Source organism: Dromiciops gliroides, chromosome 4 (assembly GCF_019393635.1).
Source record: "Dromiciops gliroides isolate mDroGli1 chromosome 4, mDroGli1.pri, whole genome shotgun sequence".
In the NCBI taxonomy this organism is placed as follows: Eukaryota; Metazoa; Chordata; class Mammalia; order Microbiotheria; family Microbiotheriidae; genus Dromiciops; species Dromiciops gliroides.
In genome coordinates, this window is record NC_057864.1 from 247770342 (window position 1) to 247793134 (window position 22793).

A 22793-nucleotide genomic window follows, 5' to 3' on the forward strand; every position below is an offset into this window, starting at 1 on the left:
ATTTATAACAAAACATAAAGGAGTTATTAAGTATTGAAAGCCCTTCGTGACTTTTGGCCCACTGTGATAAAATAATGGAATTTGGCAGACGTCCAGGGGTCCCACCTGAATGATCGTACTGTTTGAGAAACTGGCTAGGGATGATTGGATATGGGCCACACCTGGCCTGCCCTGAGTGATGTATGCTGCTGATATCAGCAGAGGAACCACTCTCCACATCCAGCTTGAAGGACCTCCCTTTTGGGAGAGGGAAAGTAAAAGTAGGAAAAGGAACGCTCACTGAGGGGAGCTGGTCTTTCCTGCTGGTGAGCTTCCAGGAGTGGACTGCTGAGAGGCTGCACAGCTGTTTCCTATTGAAACTACAGACCCCGGGTGGTGAGTTAATAAAAACAAATCCAGCTCTTTGAATTAGCTGAGCTGGAAGTAAGTTTGGGGATTGCGTGGGTCTTTGCTAGAACCAGGGAGATTACCCATTTTTCTTTTTCCTTATTCCCTTGTCCTTGACTTTATTAATTTCACCTTTGCTGTGTATTTTATTTCCATTAATAAAACCTGATTTGTTTGTGGAAAAAAGATTATTAATCTCCTTTCTTATTGGCCTGGGAGAAATAACTAGAAAAGGCAGTTTGGAAGGGAGAAAACTTTGGACCTAGAGGTTCCTCATTATTTTCAGAACCCCAATATTATGGCGAGCCACCCAATTAACTCTCCCCATATTAAATTTGGCCCCTACACCCACTCTATATAGTTTATCATGACAGCTATAGGGAACCTTTGAAGTCTTTTAAGCAGATCTTTATTATAGGAATTTCACTTTGTCTGCTGTGAGAACGATGGATCAGAATGGGGTGAGGCTTGAAGCAGGGAGCCCATTTAGCAGTCTACTGCAGTGTACCAGGCAAGAGCTTGCTGTTCAGGGCCATCTAAGTGGAGAGAAGAGAACAGATGTTTGTGGCAGTAGAATCAATGACTTGGCAACTGATTGGGATTGAAAACATTTGTGGTGCCATTGAAAGAGGTAGGGAAGTTAAGAAGAGAAAGTGGGCTGGGGGGGGGGGGGGAGAGAACACATTTTGTTTTGAACATGTTGAGTGTGCATGGCTGTGAGACAGCTAGTTGGTGATGGGGAACTAGAGCCCAGGAGCCACCAGCCCTGAATATGGTTAGGTCCTGATTAGTGCAATTAACGAATTCCCTAAAGTGGTCTCATGTATTCTTATTCACACCATTCCAAGTTATGATTATGCAAAACACAGTAATTAGTTTTAAGCACAATGGAAATATGCAGGGTGAATATCAATCGGGGAGTTTTCTGCATAACTGCTTCTCATATCTGGATAGAGAAGATTATTAAACTCATGGAAACTGATGAGATCACTGACAAAGAAGATGTAGAAAAAGGGCAAAAATCCCCCAAAGAAACTGGGACAGAATTTTGAAAGACTCTCATATTCAGGGGATAGGATATTACAATATCTCACAGGGTTTTTGTAAGAATGTGTTACTACATAAACTGTAAAATTCAATATGAATGTGAATTATGGTTAATGTCATACATATAATCTATTTTTCCTGAGAGTGTAATTCAAAAGAAAACATCTTTTTCTAAACATAGAACATCATGCTAAGGTTTCTGAATATAGTTATAGATTATTATGATCATTTTTTCACTTCCTACCTCCTGTTAATTTTTCTTTTTTCTTTTCTTTTTTGTTTTTTGCAGGGCAATGAGGGTTAAGTGACTTGCCCGGGGTCACACAGCTAGTAAGTGTCAGGTGTCTGAGGCCGTATTTGAACTCAGGTCCTCCTGAATCTAGGGCCAGTGCTTTATCCACTGCGCCACCTAGCTTCCCCTCCCTTTTCATTTTTAAAATTGTAAATAGTATTTTATTTTTTCCAATTACACATAAAGACAATTTTCAACATTCATTTTGTATAAGGTTTTGAGTTCCAAATTTTCCTCCCTCCCCAAGACAGCAAGCAGTCTGATATAGGTTGTGTATGTATGATATGATCGTTTTTATTATATTAATTCAAGCTAGTGCAGGAATTCCTTAACATCCTTTCATTTGCTGCTTGAACTCCTAATGTGTTTGGGTAACTCGATATCTCAGAAACAGCTCACTTTATTTTTGAGGAATCTTATTTTTAGAAAATTCTTCCCTACATTTAAGCTGAAATCTGCCTCCCTGTACCTTTCATTTGGTCCCACCCAGTTCTGCTGTGAAACCTCACAGAATAAAAACACAATTCCTTTTCCATATAATAGCCCTTCAAATATTAAAAATAAGAACTACCAAAAAACCCTATTGTTCTTTTGTCACCTTCTTCCCCCCAAGTCATCTTCTTCCAGCTAAATATTACCTATTCCTTCAGTTGTTTTTCATGACATGATTTATAAATCCAGTCACCATCCTAGTCACTTGGAATTACTCAAGTTTGTTAATGTCTTTCTTAAAATCTGGTATCAAAGCTACACAATACTCTAGATATGGTATGACCAACCTAAAAGTGCAGTGACTGTTATCTCCATACCTACTTTACATGCTTATTATAAGGAAAGTATTTTATAAACTTTAAAATTTTATGTAAAAATGAGCATCTATTACTGTTGTTAGTCTATGCACTATACTCCTGTTACTGCTGCCCAAGATCACAATACCCTTTTGGGGTGCCAAGGCAATCTGTTAACTCGTTTTGAGTTTTCAGTCCACTAAAATTCAGTCTTCTTCATGTAAACCAATATCCTTTTGTCTAACTCCATCTTGTATGGAACAATTTTTTTTTTTAGTGAGGCAGTTGGGGTTAAGTGACTTGCCCAGGGTCACACAGCTAGTAAGTGTTAAGTGTCTGAGGCCGGATTTGAACTCAGGTACTCCTGACTCCAAGGCCAGTGCTCTATCCACTGCGCCATCTAGCTGCCCCTGGAACAATTTTTTTAATCTTCACATTTATTTATTCATTCATTCATTCATTCATTCATTCATTCATTTATTTATTTTTGCTGGTTTAATTTGAAATGGCATTCCAGCCTGTCAGGTTCTTTTTAGATCCTGATTCTGTCATCTATTTGAGTAACTAAACCTCTAAGGTTTATGTCATCCACAGAGATGACAAATATCAGATGATAAATACCTATTTCATTTTTGTAATTGAGATGTAAAATTGAGTGATCTTTAACAATATGTTTTATTTTAAATGTTATGATAAAAAAATAATTAGGATAGTCTTTCAAACAAATGTATTATTAGCATGATGACTACAGGAAATATAGGTATTTGAATGTGGTCTGTACAGCTCTATAGAAGAGGAAGTCTAAATCCTAGTAACTAATCTTTTTTTTTTTTCAGTGAGGCAATTGGGGTTAAGCGACTTGCCCAGGGTCACACAACTAGTTAAGTATTAAGTGTCTGAGGCCGGATTTGAACTCAGGTACTCCTGACTCCAGGGCCAGTGCTCTATCCACTGCGCCATCTAGCTGCCCCTGTAACTAATCTTTTAAAGACTAGGCTGCTCCTTTTCTTTATCATATCATGTACTCCTTGGACCCTAAGTAATGGTTGCAGATGATTATTAGAGATGATGAAATGCCAGGTATACTGCATCTGATCAACTAACAAATGCTTACAAGGTGCCAACTACATGCTAGGCATTGAGGATACAGACAGAAAAAATGAAACACCACATGGTGATGATCTTATTCACTGCCAACACCTAAGGAACAAAAAAGGGATTTTCTTTTTTAGATTTCAATTTTATTTTTATCAAATCCCTTTTTAAAAATTCTCCTCAGTAACCCTCCCCTTGACATCACACTCAGCCTACAGTTTAGAGTGAAATAAACAACTTTCTTAAAATATAAGAACATGATTCTTCTCTCCCAATGAGACTAATGTGGAAATATGTTTAACATTATTATAATGTATAACCTATATCAGATTGCTTGCTGGCTTTAGGAGGGGAGGGTGGGAAAAAAATTGGCATTCAAAATCTTAGAAAAATGACTGTTGAAAACTATCTTTACATGTAACTGGAAAAAATAAAATACTATTTAAAAAATATGTGTATGAGAACAGTAGGCAAATTTCAGGAACACAGTACAGTTAGTGAGTCCAGCATTGTTCAGCTAAAGAAATCAACATGTTTTCTCTTCTGCTTCTACCCAGGCATGGGGCAGGGGGAGAGCAGGGTTTATGTCTGTGTCTGTGTAACAAAGGCACTGAGATGAGAAATAGTGTTACTAAGAAGAACATAAGGTAGCCCTGTTTGTTTGGAACATAGAATGTGGAAAGACAGCTTCCTTGACATCCTAGTGGTTTCTTTTTTTTTCTTTTTTGAGCCACTTGCTTTCTACCTTGTCCCCTCCTGAGATCTGTATCTTCAGGGATGCTTATTAATGATTATAGCGTATAATGTATGTCAGTGTTCTAAACTGGTTACTCTCTCCTTTCTGGTCCTTGTACCCAGACATCTTTCCTATGCATCTAGCCTAGCACAGTTTCTCAGTCTATTCTCCACTAAGTCCATATTCTGATTAACTTAGTCTTTTCTTGTTAATTCAGAGTTTTCCCAGTGCTTCTGTTTTTTTCCCAGATTCTTCTCTTTGTTCACACTTTGCCCTGTTGGTGCATTCTTTATACCTTGCACATCTACAATAGAATAATATTTTAGTGTTGAAAATGGACACCCAGCCCTCCCCCCCATTCTAAGTCTTTAAGATCATACAACTCAACCCTTCTCATTTTGTAAAAGAAGAAACTAGGGCTTAGCAAGATCAGTGGGGTGTCCTCCCTGATCACTTCTCTTATTCATTTCCCCTTTGTTCCTCCTAGCTATCCTAACACCATCTTGAACAGCCTCTTTATTATTATTATTATTATTATTATTATTATTATTATTATTATATGTTCTTTCATCAGTTTCTGGTTTTCTTAACCAAGTTCAGGATCCTCATTTAAAATATACATATGGGGGCAGCTAGGTGGCACAGTGGATGAAGCGTTGGCCCTGGATTCAGGAGGACCTGAGTTCAAATCTGGCCTCAGACACTTGACACTTCCTAGCTGTGTGACCCTGGGCAAGTCACTTAACCCTCATTGCCCCCCCCCAATACACACACACACACACACACACACACACACACACAGGTTCCATTGTTCTTATCAATTCTCACACATTGAGAATTAAGGATCATAGTTCATGATCCAAAATTGTCTGTATGTTTAAAATGTTTTCTACCTTAGAAATAGTAGGATCCCAAGTACAGAGTTCACAAAGAAAAGAAGTATGAGTGAAAGAATTGAAAGCAGAAGTATTGCAGAAAGTATGGCATCTAGGTGTGGGATAGAGCAAGAATACAGGTAAGGTTTATGTTGTACAAACAAAGCAGGTAGACTGAACAGCTGATTTTGTAGGAAAGATTTAGCTAGAGCCCTCTATGTTGGTCAGAAATCTGGTTTGCAATAATTAATTCCCAAGAGTTCCTGAATCCATTTATAAAGCTCAGAAAAAAGATTCTTAACCCTTTCTTTTTTCTTTCTTTCTTTTTTATGGGGCAGTGAAGGTTAAGTGACTTGCCCAGGGTCACACAGCTAGGTCACACAGATTTGAACTCAGGTCCTCCTGAATCCAGGGCTGGTGCTTTATCCACTGCACCACCTAGCTGCCCCCAACCCTTTTTACATGCAAAAAATATTCTGGCAACATGTAACCTAGGTAAAGACAGTATACATGTATACATGTGTCTGTTGTATCTATACAACTCTAGAGCATGAGAACCCAATGACCAACCCAGGTATCATAGTAGCAGGGCTTCATATGCAGAAGCCTTTATCTACTGGAAGGTTCTGTTGATTCTGGAAAGGGTGTTTGTGTTGAAAGTGTTGGAAAAGTCTCTACGAAACAAAATGTTTTGGTGTTACTGAAGAATAATGTCTCTGGAAGCCTCTGAAAATGAGTGAAATTATTGCTCTTAGCTTTTTGGTTCAAACGGGGTGCTTCTTGAAGTGAAGCACTTTGTAAAATCTTGATCTTTCAAAGTCTCTTTCCTCCCTAGGATTTATAAAACAGACAGGCCCATATTGTTGAAGGGAGGCCATCTGAAATATAGGCTGCCTACATCCCACAGAAACCAGAAAGGGATTATAGAGTTCAACCTCATTTAAGACATTTTTATATTTTACCATGTACTAGTGAGACTAACAGATTATCTTGGTGTCAAGTGTTGCACAGTTGCTCTTGGGAGCAGCTCAAATAATAGCTTGACTTCCAAGTTCTCTTTATGAAAGTGCTTTTTACTAGTTGTGGATTCTTTTAGGTGTGTTGGAGAAAGCAAGGATCCACATTATTTTCTGTCTTCTTCCCTATGGATTTAGCTTTCTGCCTAAGCCCTTCTAAAAGTAGGCAGTGAAGGAGTAAATGATACTCCCCTTTTACCTCCTCAACCTTCTGCATCCCCAGAGTATTTTATCCTAAAACAAAAGCTTTTGCTTTCTGGCTGAATGTCATTAGGTTATATTCTGCTTGTGGCTTGTCCTGTCAACCAGAAATCCTAGAGGATTAGTTGTTGTACATCATCAGCCAACCCCAGTGAGTCATTTTGTAAACAACCCTCCAGCTGCCTGAGAGCCAGTAACAAGTCCAGGACCCTCTGTCTTTTACTTCTCTCCAAATTGGGCAATTTGCAGAGAAGGGTGGTTTCATTTCTGAACTTTTACTTTGGCCTATGTTTGGTCCAGGGAATTGTTTTTAAATTCTAACTGACAGTAAAAATGAATTTCAAACCCTGGTAAGAATTAGGAATACAGGACAATGGCTTTATTTTGCAGTTGATAGTTGGAACAGCTTCATAAGTAAGTGTCAGAAACAAGAGCCATGTTTCACAATCAGTGAAACACCAGGGTCTTGTTGCTTCACTTTCTGAAGAATGGATGTTTAAAAGTTGAGTTCAATGGCTAGAAGTGAGTCCCTACCCATTCTCAGTGTAGAATTGACTGAATTGGTTGGTGGAGAAGGCCCCTTTAATTAACTAAAGCATGTGTGGGTAGCATGTGGAAAAAGAAACATTCCTGGGTGGTTTGAGAAATTTCTCCCAGTAAGAAGAATTCCTGTTAGTTGAAAAACTTAAGTCAGAATAACAAGTAGGATAAATTTGAGATACTGAGTATGGTAGCTTCAGACTTGGTATTAAGTTTCACTAGGTGGGGCAGCTAGGTAGTGCAGTGGACAGAGCACTGGCCCTGGATTCAGGAGGACCTGAGTTCAAATGTGGCCTCAGACACTTGACACTTACTAGCTCTGTGACCCTGGGCAAGTCACTTAACCCCAATTGCCTCACCACCAACAACAACAAGTTTCACCAGGTGCTCTGCCCTGTGGGTCTGCTTCAGTTGAATCTTTTGTGTATATGATGAAGTGAATAGACCCTTACCTTCCTTCTCTGTAGAACTCATTCTGACCAGGTCAGTGAAAAAGGGTTCTTTTGAATTGAAACTGCTGCTCATTTCCCTAGCCAACTGATTTTCACATCACTCCCTACTATATACAGCATTCTCCCCTCGGTATTTCCCAATCTTGAGGAAAGAAATCAAGATGATATTGTGGTTGGAAGCTTTTGAGGTGACGGAAAATGCAGGGAAGAGGTAATTTTGAAGATGAGGTACAGGACTTGGATACTGCTGCTTTCCAGAGATGGAGCTAGGAAATGGTCCCCATTCAGATAGGAGAAGGGCCAGAATTTTCTACAGCACCGAAGCAGTCAGCCTTGGGGTTTTTAGCCATTCAGGAAACCAGGACATTAGGGGGTATTGGAGGCATACTTGGAGGAGATCTGAGCTATCCTACTGCTACCGTTGTTTTTCTAAAGCTCCAACAGTATGAGGAGAGCCATGACCTCTTGAGGCAGTCAGGCTTCTTTTAAAGGTTTGTGGCTGATCCAGAGTTTGGTGAGGGATCATGCCCAGGAAACAGTGCCTTTCACATCTACAAGTCTTTCATTGACAAACTGCTGCAGGTGTTTTTCCCCATCCTTCTTTTGTTTGTTTGTTTGTTTGGTTTGGTTTGGTTTGGTTTGTGAGGCAATTGGGGTTAAGTGGCTTGCCCAGGGTCACACAGCTAGTAAGTGTTAAGTGTCTGAGGCCGGATTTGAACTCGGGTCCTCCTGACTCCAGGGCCAGTGCTCTATCCACTGCGCCACCTAGCTGCCCCTTTCCCCATCATTCTTACAAGAAGGACCTTCAAGAGAGCTAGACCTAGGACTAGGAGAGAGGGACGGGTCTTGGCATAGAGTTAGGAGTGACCACTGAACATGAGAATACATTCAGAGCAAAGGCAGGTAGGATGCTTGTTGGTGTCTCCAGAACTGCCTGAAAGTAGCAATGGAGAGAGAGCGCATCATGGCAACTAACACTCTGCACCTGCTCTGTGCCTTTTGATTTCCTTACAATTCATGACAAGATTCCAACTTTACACCACAGCATTTTCATGTTATTGTTTGGTAGTGTCTGTTAGAGAAATGCAGCGTAAAAAACCTCTAAACACCCCAGATTTTACATAGAAAAGAAGTGGACTTGTTGTTTGTAAAGTTTCCAAAATAGCATTTCTCCAGGTCTTGTTAGATCTGCAGAAAAACCTGTTAGTCTCCATTGAATCTGGGACCCCAACTGGCATTATTGCTGGACTAGGAAAAAAAGGACTTTTGGATGGATGGGTGTGGTGAGGTTACAAGACACATGGTTTGATTGAGATAATGTAAATTGCTTTTCAAATCTTGAGAGAGAGAGAGAGAGAGAGAGAGAGAGAGTGTGTGTGTGTGTGTGTGTGTGTGTGTGTGTGTGAGAGAGAGAGAGAGAGAGAGAGAGAGAGAGAGAGAGAGAGAGAGAGAGAGAGAGAGAGAGAGAGAGAGAGATCAGCAGCAGCATTACAGGACTATATGAAGCTCAAGGGGCAGCTAGGTGGCACAGTGGATAGAGCACCAGCCCTGGAGTCAGGAGTACCTGAGTTCAAATCTGGCCTCAGACACTTAACACTTACTAGTTGTGTGACCCTGGACAAATCACTTAACCCCAATTGCCTCACTTAAAAAAAAAAAAGGATAGAAGCTCAAATGAAGACTTTATATTTAAATACTTCTAATGACAGCTTATTTCTTCAAAAGATAGCCCTTTTATTGCTAGACTCTTCTGATTTCCATCCATTTTTCCCACTTCTACCCTGTGGAGCAACAGATATCTAGTCCTCTTCTGAAGGCAGCTGTTATTCCGCCGGGCGCCCCCCCCCCCCCCCCCCCGTCTTCTCTTTAGGCTACATTTTCTTAATTTTTTGGCCATTCTTTATGTCATACTTTCCAGACTCCTCACCATCCTGGCCACTTTCCTCTTGATGCTCTTTGATTTGTCAGTGTATCTCTTAAGATGATGTCTATTTTAGATGATACTAGAACTGAACCAGTACTTCTAATGTGGTCTGACCATCAGAGATTACTGGATGCCTATTAACACTCTTGATTCTACGTGCAGAGGCTGAGATTGCATTAGCATTTTAATTGCACTTTCACACAGTTAGACCATATTGATCTTGTGGTCAGCTAAAATCTTTAGACCTTTTTTTTTCCTTTTTAAAATATGAACTGCTATCAAATCAAGTTTCTAATATTTTATAGTTGATATTTTAAAACCCTGAATGCAGAACTTTACATTTATTTAAATCTTTTATTAAAATTTACTGGTTTCAACCTATTGCCTCCCCCAGTAGCAGGGATTTTCAGGAGTGAACCACCATGCCTGGCCAATTTACCTTTGCACAAACTAGGATATTTGCTCATTCCCAATCCTCTGGCATCTCTCCTGTTTTTCATGATTTCTCAAAGAAAAAGAAATTTTGATACCCTGGGATGTCATTTATTTAAGCAAAGAGACTGCCTTAAAAAGTACTTTTTCTATCTTAAACACATTATTGATATATTTTATTTTTACATCATATTAATTTTCCAATGTATCCCTCTCCCTTCTCCCACCTAGAGAGCCATCCTTTATAACAAAGAATGAAAAGAAAGGGGTGGGGGGCAGTTCAGCAAAACTACTACTTCAGCCAAGTCTAACAATACATGAATTGTTCCATACTCATTGCAACTCCCCCCCCTTACAAAAAAAGGAAGGTGACACATTCTCATATTTCTTATTCCTGGGCAGACTTGGTTATAATTAATTATATGCTGTTTCAGATTTGATTTTTTTTATATTGTTGTTTTTGTGTATATTTTTCCTGATTCTGATTACCTAATTTTGTATCAGTTTATATATCTTCCCATGCTTCTCTGTGTTGTTCACATTCAGAGTATCTTATGGCACAGTGATATTGTTATATTCATGTACCACAACTTCTCCCTGGTTTCTATGACTGTCTCTTTTGATTTCACTTCTTTGATGCTAGCAAAAAAAAAAATGCTTCTATAAATATTTTTGATGGGGGGGCTTTCTTTCTGTTTTTCACTTCCTTCAAGTATATGCCTAGCAGTCTGGGTCAAAGTTCGGGGCATTTTAGTCATTTTCTTAGCATAATTCCAAATTGCTTTACAGAATAGTTAAACCAATTCAGAGTTCCAGTCATATTTTACTGTGCCTTTTTTGTAACTACTCCATTATTAACTGTTTCTATTTTTTTCTCATCTTCATCAATTTGCTGGGTGTGAGGTAGAAGCTCAGTTATTTTGTGTTTCTCCTATCATTCATTTAGAACAGTCTTTCATATGTTTAAGTTTGCAATACTTCTTTTAAGAACTATTAGTTGGGGACAGCTAGGTGGCACAGTGGATAAACCACTGGCCTTGGATTCAGGAGGACCTGAGTTCAAATCCAGCCTCAGACCCTGACACTGGGCAAGTCACTTAACCCTCATTGCCCTACCAAAAAAAAAAAAAGAACTATTTGTTCATACAGTGATCCAAGACAATCCCAAAGGACTATTAATGAAACATACTATCCATCTCCAAGAAAGAACTGATATTGATGGAACAGACTGAAGTATCCTGTTTTTTCCCTTTCTTTCATTTTTTCTTTTAATCAAGTTTTCTTGTACAAAATGACAAATATGGTAATTATTTTACATAATCATACATGTATAACCCATATATGAGTGTTTGCTGCTTCGGGGAGGGGGAAAGGGAGGGAGGGAAGGAGGGATAAAAATTGGAACCCAAAATTAAAATAAAAAATGTTTATTACCAAAAAATAATAATATTTGTCAAAAAATAAAGAACTATCTGTTCATATCCTTTTTTCCCCCATTTCAAAATTATAAACTTAACAAATCTCAGCTAAAATGAGCAGTTCCAGAGAAGGTTGTACATGAAACTATGCCTCTATTACAGACAGCTTGCTTTTTCTTTTTAGACATATGAGAAGTTTAATGTGTCCATATCCTTTGACTAAAAAGGGCTCTTGGTCTTCTATATTTCACAGGGTGCTTTCTACTTATAGTTGTTAATGCCTTCTATATAGCCTTATTTTCATATATGTGAGCTATTTAAAATGACTACATGCATACTCGTTTATATATAATTTTGATTATTATTATTTTTTGCAATGTGCATTTTATCCTTTTTGTATTCTCCCTAGAGCTGATGTAAACAAAAATGATTGTTGAATAATTAATTTATCTTTTTGTTACTTTGGTCTAATCTGTAAGGCATATAGAACTGTGCAGCTGTTGAGAGTGTTTATCAGGGGAAAATGAGACCTTGGCCCAGCTGCTTGGGGAGAGTCATTCCTTTAATTCAATAACGCACAATGGGGCTCACTGTCAAACAAGATCATGTGATTTGGGAAGAGCTATGCCTCTGAAGCAAGATGTTGACTGCCAAACAAATTCTGAGACGAGGAAAGAGAACAAATGAGCAGACATTCTAGGAAGGAGAAACAACAAAGAAGCTTCATCAGGTGTTAGGTGATTGCATTCTCTGCCTTGAGTCAGAAGTCTGCAAACCAGCACCAGTGCTTGAAACTGATGTTCTGATTTAAGTGCTTGTCTCTAAGTCACAAAGCAAGTTATTATTGAGGTATGGTGGACTTTTCAAGAGGAACACTTTCGGAATTTTGTAAACCAGAAGTCTGTGTGTCCACAGTGTTGACTGATCTACCCTTTCTGTGTCCTCTTCTTAAGGCTCCTGATGAGTCTGCCCATTCAGATCTGGTCTCTCTTTTCTAGTAGGAATTTATTTGTGGTTTCTCCTCATCGGGTTGGAGGAAACTGGCAAATAGGTTTTATTTGAGCATTGTCATTTGATCATTAGAAGAGAAAGTTGCTGTAGATGATAATTGGCTCCAAACTAGGCTTGATTGTCCTGGTTGACAACCTCAACACTACCTTATCTACATAGCACCTTTTTGGGGTTTTGATTCTAAAAGTAACATTCTGTTCAAACTTTTCTGAGTCTTAAAGGAAAAGGTCGTTTTTGTGCCGTTTCCCTTCCCTGACTGTAAAAAAAACATCATCACATAAACCATATAGTTAGCCCATTGATATGTAAGTGATGTGGAACAGTTGGTGATTTTTAAAAAACTTAATTGTGAATCAGTCAAATCATGGACATATATTGTGTAACAAATATGTTTGGAATATTGTGCTAGGCCCTTAGAAAATAAACCAAGGAGGTTAGCCTTCTTCTTCTTCCTTGTCATGCTGTAGTTTATAATCCTTACCACTAGGTGGTAGCAATAGAAGATAAATGTTTATGTGCTATATAAAATTGAGATGTGACACCCACCATAGGAGAAATCCCAGTGTGGGAAATCACTTCACAAGTGAAAATCACAACCTATCTTTGATTTAGTTGATTAATCCTATACTATTATATGAGGCGTAGAAAGCTTAAGTGATTTGTCCAGAATCACACAGCTATTAAGTATAAGAAATGAGATTTGGACCTACATTTTCCTGACTAAGCAGTCATTATTCCACACTACCTTTAAATCTCACCCAAAAGGGGGAAATTGTTGTTTTTTTTTTTTTTAGGACAAGCTAGAATGAAAAACAAGGACAAAAGAGAGCTAATCAAACAAGAAGCATTTTTTATAGTATCTTCTGTTTGCCAGGAGCTGTTAGAGCTGGGGTTACAAATAAATGAAATAATGCCTGCCCTAAAAGAATTTCTATTAGGGGTGATAACATGTATGTCATCATCATCACCATCACATCACCATAATATTTTTATAGTGCTTTGAAGTCTGCAGGCCACTTTACATATATTTACATACATTTACAAACAGAATGTTACTTTTAGAATCAAAACCCAAAAAAGGTGCTATGCAGATAAGGTAGTGTCAGGCACTGCAGGGCACTTTACATATATTCTATTTCTTGGGGGGGGTGAGCCAATTGGGGTTAAGTGACTTGCCCAGGGTCACATAACTAGTGTCAAGTGTCTGAGGCTGGATTTGAACTCAGGTCCTCCTGAATCCAGGGCTGATGCTGTATCTGCTGCATCACCTAGCAGCCCTACTTTACATATGTTCTGATCTTCAGAACCCTATAAGGTAGATACTATTATTCCCATTTTATGGATGATAAACTGAGCCTAAGAAAGGAATAAGTGACTTTCCTAGTATTACACAGCTAATAAGTGTCTGAGGTAGGATTTGAACTCAGATTTCCTGACTCTGTGTCCAGTGTTTTAGCTCATTTATAAATACATAAATGCAGAATGTATACAAAATAAATACAAGGCAACTTTGAGGGAGAGGGTGTTAGGACTTGGAGATAAAAAAAAAAAGACTGCATGTAGAATGTGATGCTTAAGTAGAGTTTGAAGGTTAAAAGGTGATTAAGAGAGGAGAATTGCATTCTAAGCATGGGTGACAAGCCATGTAAAGACACACAGTGGGAGTGTCCTAAGTGAGAAATGAGACTGGGGCAGCTACGTGGTGTAAAGAGAACCTGAGTTCAAATCCAGCCTCAGACACTTGACACTTTACCAGCTGTGTGACCCTGGGCAAGTCACTTAACCCTCATTGCCCCACCAAAAGAAAGAAAAGAAAAGAGACCACTAGTTTAACAGAACTTTAGAATGTGGGAAAGGGAGTCATGTATAAGTCTGGAAAGGTGGATTGGGGTTAAGTTGTGAAGGGCTTTAAGTGCTAAATTAGATTCAGTCCTATAGGGAGTTATTAGATTTTATTGAGTAGCAGATGATATGATCAGATCTATACTATACTTTGGCACTTGTATGGAGGATGAATTGGAAGAGGCAGGGAGACCAGTCTAAAGTCTTTTGGCCTATTAGAACTAATAAGGACCTGAAGTAGGGAGTGGGGGTTGCCAAGTGAAATAAGAAAAGCAGACATGTGGTAGGGGAAGGAGAGAAGGTGGAAAAGAGAGCAGCAAAGAAAAATAAAAAGAGAAAAAAATGTGGACAGCAGTGGGGAAAGAGGGGAGGTGAGAAAGGCTTTTGGAAACAATCAGCAAGAAAGAGAAAGAAGAAAAAGGAGAGAAAAAATGGAGAGGATGAACGTTGAGTGAGAGAACTGTTTGATCTTAACTAGCCATTACATTTCGCTTTAAAATGGATATTAGAATCAGAGAATATTAGAAAGGGGAGAGCCCTTTGAGACCATTCTGTTCAACCCTTTTCAGTTATAGATAATGAAACTCAGGTCCAGAGGACTATAGCAGAGCTAGGACAAAAACCCAATTTCTCTTGATGCCTGGGGCAGTGGAGTCAGTTTTTACTAAAAGAAAGCACAGAGCCTCCTTTCTTTCTCATAAGACTGCTGGTTACTCTCCAAGGTCAAAATTTAGATCTGAATTTACAGTGTGCTATTTCGTTTGGCTTCCATGTTCCACATGAAAATAGCTTGGAATAAGGCTTGTGTTACTGAAAGCTTCCTTAAAAGTCATCTAGGCCAACCATCTCACTTTATAGTTGAGGAAACAAGTGTAAGGGAGGGGGAAATGACTTGCTCAGGATCACATAGCCTGTGAGAGGCAGGACCAGGAATAGATTCTAAACCTTGTTGCTCACAGTCTAATAATCTTTCCATTTCTTTACATTGTTTGAAACTCATTTATGTGACCAAACATATCAGTTTCATATTTGTAATATGAAACTCTGAGGTCAGGGACCATGTGTTCATTATATCTGTATCTCTAATATGCTGGGACTGTATATGAGGAATAAATCTTACTAAAGAGTTACTGTGACCACTTAACTATTGGTGGCTGGAGACAGCAGCATTTTATGTTCTTTAGAATATAACTTGACTATTTTGTTTGGGATAAAAATTTTTATCAAGAAAGAGGGGCAGCTAGGTGGTGAAGTGGATAGAGCACCGGCCCTGTATTCAGGAGGACCTGAGTCAAATGCAGCCTCAGACACTTAACACTTACTAGCTGTGTGACCCTGGGCAAGTCACTTGACTCCAATTGCCTCACCCCAAAAAAAAAGAAAGAAAAGAGATGATGGTAAGGCTTTCTTTCTTTAACTGTGATGACAAAATATAACTGAATCTTATAGTTGTCTCAGAATCACATTTTGCAAAGATAATTGCAAATAGATACATTTGCATGAAAATGGAGTAGTTGGTTCATGTAGGTTGATGTATACATAGTACAAATCTGCTTCACATTAAATGCAGGAAGGGAAACCATCAGCCAGTATATGGCATCAGCGAGATTCCTTCTTTGGAGTCTTCCCAGATGTACCTTATTCTATGTCTTTCAAACTATAATCTTTTATCTGAAAATAATTCAGCAAAGTGGACACAGAGGCAGTGGGAACATTCAGGAAAAAGAAATACATTTTCATCTTTGGCCTGGCAGAGAGCTCAGAACATCAGCTGGAATTCAGGTCCACACATTAAGTGTCTGCTCACCTGCATGCCAAGCACTGACACAATAGGGAGAGCAACTTGATCTGTCATTTAATCGATACTTATGGCAAAGGAACTCTCTCTGGCAGTGCAAGTTGGCATACTCTCTAAAACAAAAAAAGTCTTAAAGAGTTGCCTATGGAACTGAGAGGTTAAGTGACTTGCCCAGGGTCACGTGGCAGCTGGTAGTGCAGTGGTTAGAGCAAGCAGGCCTGGAGGCAGGAAGACCTGAGATCAGATTTTACAACCAGACACATACTAGCTGTGTAACCCCAACTTCTGTTTGCCTCAGTTTCCCTCATTTGTAAAATGGGGATAATAGCACCTACCTCCTAAGGTTGTTTTGAGGATCAAATGAGATAAAATTTGTAAAATGGCTTAGCACAGTGACTAGCACAGTAGTTGTTGCTTGTTTTCAGTCATGTTCAACTGACCCCTTTGGGTTTTCTTGGCAAAGATACTTGGCATGGTTTGCCATTTCCTTCTCCAGCTCATTTTACAACATGAGGAAACTGAGGCAAATGGGGTGAAGGGACTTGGGTCAGATGGACAGGTAGTAAATGTCTGAGGCTGAATTTGAACATTCTTCCTTCTTGACTCCAGGCCCAGCACTCTATCCACTGCGCCACCTAGCTACCATAGTAGCACATAGTAGGTGACATATAATTGTTAGTATCATCATCATCATTATAGTTGTTGTTGTTGTTATTTGTCAAAGGGGTGGTTTGATCCTGGGTTTTCCTGACTGTAAGGTTAGCTCTCTATCTGATATCTATACCCAGCAGCCTCTATTGAGGGAATACAAAGGTAAGTAAGCCATGGCCTCTGCCCTAACTCAGTTTACCTTCTGGTAAAGCTATAAAATATATAAAACTATTATATTATACATAATAACATAAATAAGTTATTATAAATAAGAGTTAAGTGCAGAACAGAAGTGCAGGTTCTTTGGGATTGAAGTAGAGAGAATTTCTAGCTGAAGTATCAGGTGCAGCTAGTCTGCCTTGAGGAAATATTTCAGTTGGGTTCTAAAAGGAGGTAAACATTTCATCAGACAGAAGTGTAGAAGGGCACAGCCATCCATTCCACAACATGGACAAAACATGGTGGAGGGAGAAACCAAGGAAGATTGCAGTTGCTGAAGTTTCTTTCTAGGCATTTATTGACACATCTGCTTTGCTTAGACAGCAAGTGTTAGACCATTACTGGTGTTATGGAAAAGCCACTGATGATGAGAGAAGCTATTTGTCATTGTAGAGTTTGGAGGCTTAAGAGTTCTGCCTGCAGCTTGTAACTAGCAGAGCAGTTTAAAAGCAACATTATTGGGGCAGCTAGGTGGTACAGTGGATAAAAGCACTGGCCCTGGATTCAGGAGTACCTGAGTTCAAATCCGGCCTCAGACACTTGACACCTACTAGCTGTGTGACCCTGGGCAAGTCCACTTAACCCCCATTGCCCGGCCAAAAAAAGGCAACGTTTATTCAAATTGTAACTTATTAAAAATAAGATAGTGGGGGCAGCTAGGTGGCGCCGTGGATAAGCACCGGCCCTGAAATCAGGAGGACCTGAGTTCAAATCCAACCTCAGACCACTTGATACTTACTAGCTGTATGACCCTGGGCAAGTCACTTAACCCCCCATTCCCCTGCAAAAAAAAAAAAAAAAAAAGAATAAAGTGTTTGCTTCCTTCATAGCTTTAGACACCAGAAAATATTTGGGAGGTGAGAGGGGCTAAAAGCGTAATTGAGAATGGAATTAAGATGACCTAGATTTGACTTCTCAGTTATCATTAGATTTTAATGAGACCATCTTTTGAAGGGTTTTGTACCTGAATTACATTTGGATGGGGGGGGGTGTGTGGAGGCCAGGCAACGAGGGTAAGTCACTTAACCCTCAATGCCGCTGCACCCCCTCTCCCCCCCCCCCCCCAAAAAAAAAGATTGCGAACTGTAAGAGACCTTAGAGCATTTCTGACCCAGTCTGAGCTGCTGGGCTGGAGAAAAGATGGGTTTTGGTCTGATTGGGAAGCAATAGTTCTTAAAGTATAGTCTGCTAGTTGTCAGTGAACTGGTCTAACCAAGTGTACTGTACCTCACTTTACACAGAAGCTGCATTCCTCGAAAAGTTATTAGTAAAATCAAGTCTCTTCTCTCCATCTTCTTTGTATTCTTTCACACTTTCCCCTCTTACCATAGTCTTTCTTATGCATATGCAGATGCAGGTATATACCCTTTCACTTTCCCACTTTGTGGTGTGAGAAATTTGTATGGAAAAGATGGGAAAGCATTGCTGTGCACCTGCCCCTGACAGCACACCCAGTTTCATGCCATTGGCCTTTAGACAAATATTTGCATTTGTACATTTGACTTTCACTTGGCTTTACAAGGTGTTGATCTTCCTGTCCTTGTTTCTTTCCCCTCTCTTCCTTACCTAGAATGTGATGACTGGTGGAAAACCGACTGCAACCCCAACAATGCCACCATCCCTCCTAACTGCACTGGCTGTGCATTGATTTCAGGCCTCCAGGTGGTGCCAATCTTGTCACAATTACCCCCTCAATTTGAGAAACTCCAGCCTCTGCTAATCAAGGTAAAAAGAAGCCTGGTTCTGTTGATGATTAATTAGCCCAAACTGAGGAAGTAGCCAGTGCTCTCCAGCCACAACCAGTAATGGCTTTGTGTTTTTGTTTTATTTTTGCTTTACCTAAGACTGGCACTTCTCTGACATCCAAGGATCTTCAGCTTTTTCAATGCCAGTACCCAGAGCTGACCGAAGGGATCTCAGAAGGAATATTAGCCCGGTGGTGGAATTGTTTTCCTCATCAGCATTTCCCTTTTAGTTTCCCATGGTGAGTCTCAAGAGTAAGTGGGTTGAGCCTGCAGCCTGGGTGCTGGGAAGGAACCACTTTTGAGTGCATGATATCAAAACAGAGTTAAAAAATAATGATAATAGGAGAGTTGAGGAACGGAAAAGGGTGTGATATGAAGTAATAGGACCTGGAAGGAGAAGGAGGAGTACACCCTAAGAATGCCTGACGCAGTACCAATTTCTGTCTGCATATTGTGTGGAGGTCACATTATGTGCAGAAGTTGCTTAACAAAGACAATAGAGACAATGGTCCTTGCGCTTGGGATTTGTTTGGGGGGGGGTAGGCAGGGAGGAGAGCAGTTTTCCTGCTAGATTGAAAATATCCTCAGAAGAGAGTAGGATGAAATGGGTTTTTTGTCCTCCTTTGTTTTTGTGGAATTTACTGATAATTTTGTTCTTTCTCTTTCTGTCTCATAAATGTGTCTCCAAAAAGAATTAGGGTTTTCATCCCCAATTGTGCAAGTTGACTTCATTTAGCAAGCTGATTTAATCCTTCTCCCCCCCACCCTCTCTACATCACACCCAAGGAGAGGGTTAGAAAGAGGGGACAAGCTTGTATTATCTGTGCAGTAGGGTACCCCTTTCTCCTCTTCCTTACTCCTTCCTTTCCTCTCTCCCCCCACCCACCGTTCTTCCTTTTTTTTTCTTTCCTCTCTCCCCCTCCTGACCACTTCTGTCTGTTTTCCAAGATGAGATGAATAAGGTTGTTTTTCCCCTACTTTCTTCATGTTATTTAGCTGGACTTAGTCAACATCCTACCCGCTTGTACCAATTGTGGTTGTGGAGTGTCTTTGTGTTACATTTGTTAAATAATTTATAATGTTTATTTTTAATGGAACGGATGTTAAAGATAAGCTTGGTTATTTTTCCACCCACCCCCACCCCATCTTGTTCCATCCTTATTTTGCTCTCTATAGCATGGCAACAGCTCTGCTTCCCCAGTGTGTGACCTTTTTTTGTTTTGTTTTCTGCTTGCTATTTCACAGGAGCAAACCTCTGAATAGAACGAACATTCTACATCAGCTTTTCCCTGTGTTCAGTTCCTTGCCATTTCCCAAAGATGTCTCCTTGAAAAGCTGCTTTGTCGCCCATCAACCACCTGTACTAGGAAGTAGGTGAGAAATCAACCAAACAACGAGCATTTATTAAGGGTCTACTGTGTGCTGGAGAATACAAAGAAAAAATAAATGCCAAATCATCCTTCCCCCTAAGGAGTTTACCTTCTATCAGAGAAAAATAGAAAGTCGGTTTTTTTTGGTGGGGAAATGCGGGGGTAAGTGACTTGCCCAGGGTCACACAGCTAGTGTCAAGTGTCTGAGGCCTGGATTTGAACTTGGGTCCCCTGAATTCAGAGCCAGTGCTTTATCCACTGCACACCCTAGCTGCCCCGAAAGTCATTTTTTAGAGAGGAGAGATTCCATCAGCTGGGAGATGAAGAGAAGGCTCATGTAGATGGGCTTGAAAAGAAACCAGGGATTTGAAGCAGCAGAGGTCAGGAGTCTCTGAGAGGTAGGAAAGCATTAAAGTGTGGACCCTTGGGGGATCTTAGAGCTAGACTTTTTTCGTCAGGGCCTGGGTCTGTTCCATCATTAGCACTGATACACATGGACAATAAAGACGTGCTTGCTTTGTGTAGTTTGACTTTGGGCTGCCTAAGAATATCTCCCTATTGCCTGCCAGTGTGCCTGATACTCCCTCACCCATATAAATTCCTGCAAGAAGTGGCCAGCCATCAACTGCTCCCCACAGGCCAGGCAGGCCAGCCTCCCTGAGGGAGAGAGCAGAGTCAGTATGTGCCAGGCAAATCAAACCACCACCACTGTGAAAGTCACTTCCCCATAAATGCCCTGCCTCCAAAGAGACCTACGACCCTGAGCCCAGGAGCCTTGGTAACAGCAGTGCCCCTAAACCACAAGACCTTCCAGCCCATCCCCTGTAGGCCATTATTGAGAAGTCATTACGAATAAACTGCTCACACACCTCACACGTGGGGAGTTTAGTTGTTTATGTGGTTTTTGTTTTGTTTGTTTTTGCGGGGCAATGAGGGTTAAGTTACTTGCCCATGGTTACACAGCTAGTAAGTGTCAAGTGTCTGAGGCTGGATTTGAACTCAGGGCCTCCTCATTAGGCCTGGATTAGGGCCAGTGCTTTAATCCACTGAGCCACCTAGCTTGCCCACCTTGTGAGGAGTTTAAAAGCTCATGAAAATATGTTGTATAGGAGTAGGGTCCCTCTTTTTGTCTAATAGTTGAGTAGATCGTGATGCTGAGCTCTTGCCACAGCTTTCAAAGAAGTCTTCATGCTGCTACAGGCTAGTAATTAGGGCATATTATGCCTGGGCTAATAAATTCATCTCCATAATTACTATGGATTTCTCCATGAGTGACTGTTCTTTTTACCTCATTTTTCTTACTCAAGAATTAGGGTTAATCACACCCAACCTGCCTTATAAGGATGCTGAGAAACCGACTGCAGGATTCCTGTAGATAACATCACATTCCACCCAGTTATTCCTAGAATCTTGTCTATTAAATTACTAAGCCAAGTAATCTAAGAAGAGTGACCCAAAAGGCAAAAATTCTAAATATAGTCTGTTTCTCTGTATAGCAGATAATTCTTTGTTCCCCACACCTGGTCCTTTTCCCAGCTCTTGTTCCAATGCACTTCTTATCTTTTCTGTTCCTTACTCCCCTGGGCTCTGGTGCCAGCCTTGCTCCCAGACTGCTTCCTGTCCTTGATCATTGCTAGCTTCATCTTGCTACTGTAGTTGCCCCATTGTTCCTAATGTTGTCCTGGCAACAGCAGTAAGGAGGGATTGTCTGACCTGGCTTGTAGCAGTGGCCTTTAGTATTTGGTGGTGGTGGTGGTAAACAGGGCAGGAACTGAGGCCCATGTGGCGGGAACCACAAGTCAAGGACTCCTGCCTGTTGTTCCAGATATCCAAAAAGTGGGAGCTGAGTAGGTGAGGGCTCTATTGTATTTGTTCTTAGCTTCATACCATATAGTTGGTCAGATTTCATTGGCACTTCATATTAATGAGGTAGAGTTGTATGAGACTCAGGTCAATTAGTACAACCTCTCAGCACCCTGTCCTTTTATGGATAAGGGACTGAGGTCAGTGACTTACCCAAGGTCACATAGGTAGTGAATATCAGAAGTAGGATTTCAACCCAGATCCTATGATGCCAGAGTCAGTGCTCTTTCCACTGTAGTACTTATGAGTTAGGTAGCATAATATCCCTTGTTTTACAGATTCTGAGGCTGAGGTTATACACTTAGTCTTGATTATGTAACTCACATTTTCCTATAGTACAATAACCCTGTTAGGGTAGGGAGAGCAAAGATTTTTTATTCTCAGTTTCTATAAAGAAACCAAAGTTCAAAGAGGCTAAGGGATTTGCCATGATTACAAGCTATTAAGTGTTAGGCAGAATTCAAACCCAGATCTCTTCCAACTCACAAACCCCGTGTTTTTCCCCTTGTGCAGTGCTGCCTCTGTCTCTTCAATAAGGCAAAAGAATTACATTTTTCATTTTCAGTGCCCAGCTCTTAATTTGGTAGTCATTCTAACATTCAAATTGGCGGTTGTACCATGACTCCCTTTATTTCCCTTATGCTGTACTCTCTTTCTGGGCAGATGCGTGCAGTGCATGACCTGTTTGTCATCGGCAGTGGTGAAGGCATCATGTACCTCACTCCTCCTCCTGAGTGCCGAAAGCACTGTAATACTGTGGTGATGCAGCTGGAGCCAGGGGACATCGGTATGTATGGAGCTCTGTGGGAAGATCACTGACCTTCCTTACTCACTCTTTTAGGCAGTTTTGCTTAAAATTATTTGAGGAGGGAACATTTTGTTCGGGGAGAATTTGTGTGTGTGTGGTGTGTGTGTGTGTGTGTGTGTGTGTGTGTGTGTTTGGGATAGGTCCGTTGTGTTTCTGTCCCCCAATCAATTTTTTTTCATGAGTTTTTATGGTTCAGGGGGGAAGGGAGAGGAAAGATGCATCTTTTTGTGAGGGACGGTCATTACAAAATATAAATGCAATCCAGATGCTAATTGCACAAAAA

General features: G+C 40.3%; 1 protein-coding gene across 1 annotated transcript in view; it reads left to right on the forward strand.

Annotated features, from left to right (window-relative positions):
• The window catches only part of C4H6orf89 (chromosome 4 C6orf89 homolog), a 49457-nt gene that overhangs the window by 17753 nt on the left and 8911 nt on the right, over positions 1-22793 (forward strand). The window contains exons 4-7 of the mRNA XM_044002611.1: positions 18295-18449; positions 18569-18708; positions 19715-19842; positions 22364-22489. Coding sequence (XP_043858546.1) covers positions 18295-18449; positions 18569-18708; positions 19715-19842; positions 22364-22489 — 549 coding nt within the window. The remainder of the gene's footprint in view (positions 1-18294; positions 18450-18568; positions 18709-19714; positions 19843-22363; positions 22490-22793) is intronic.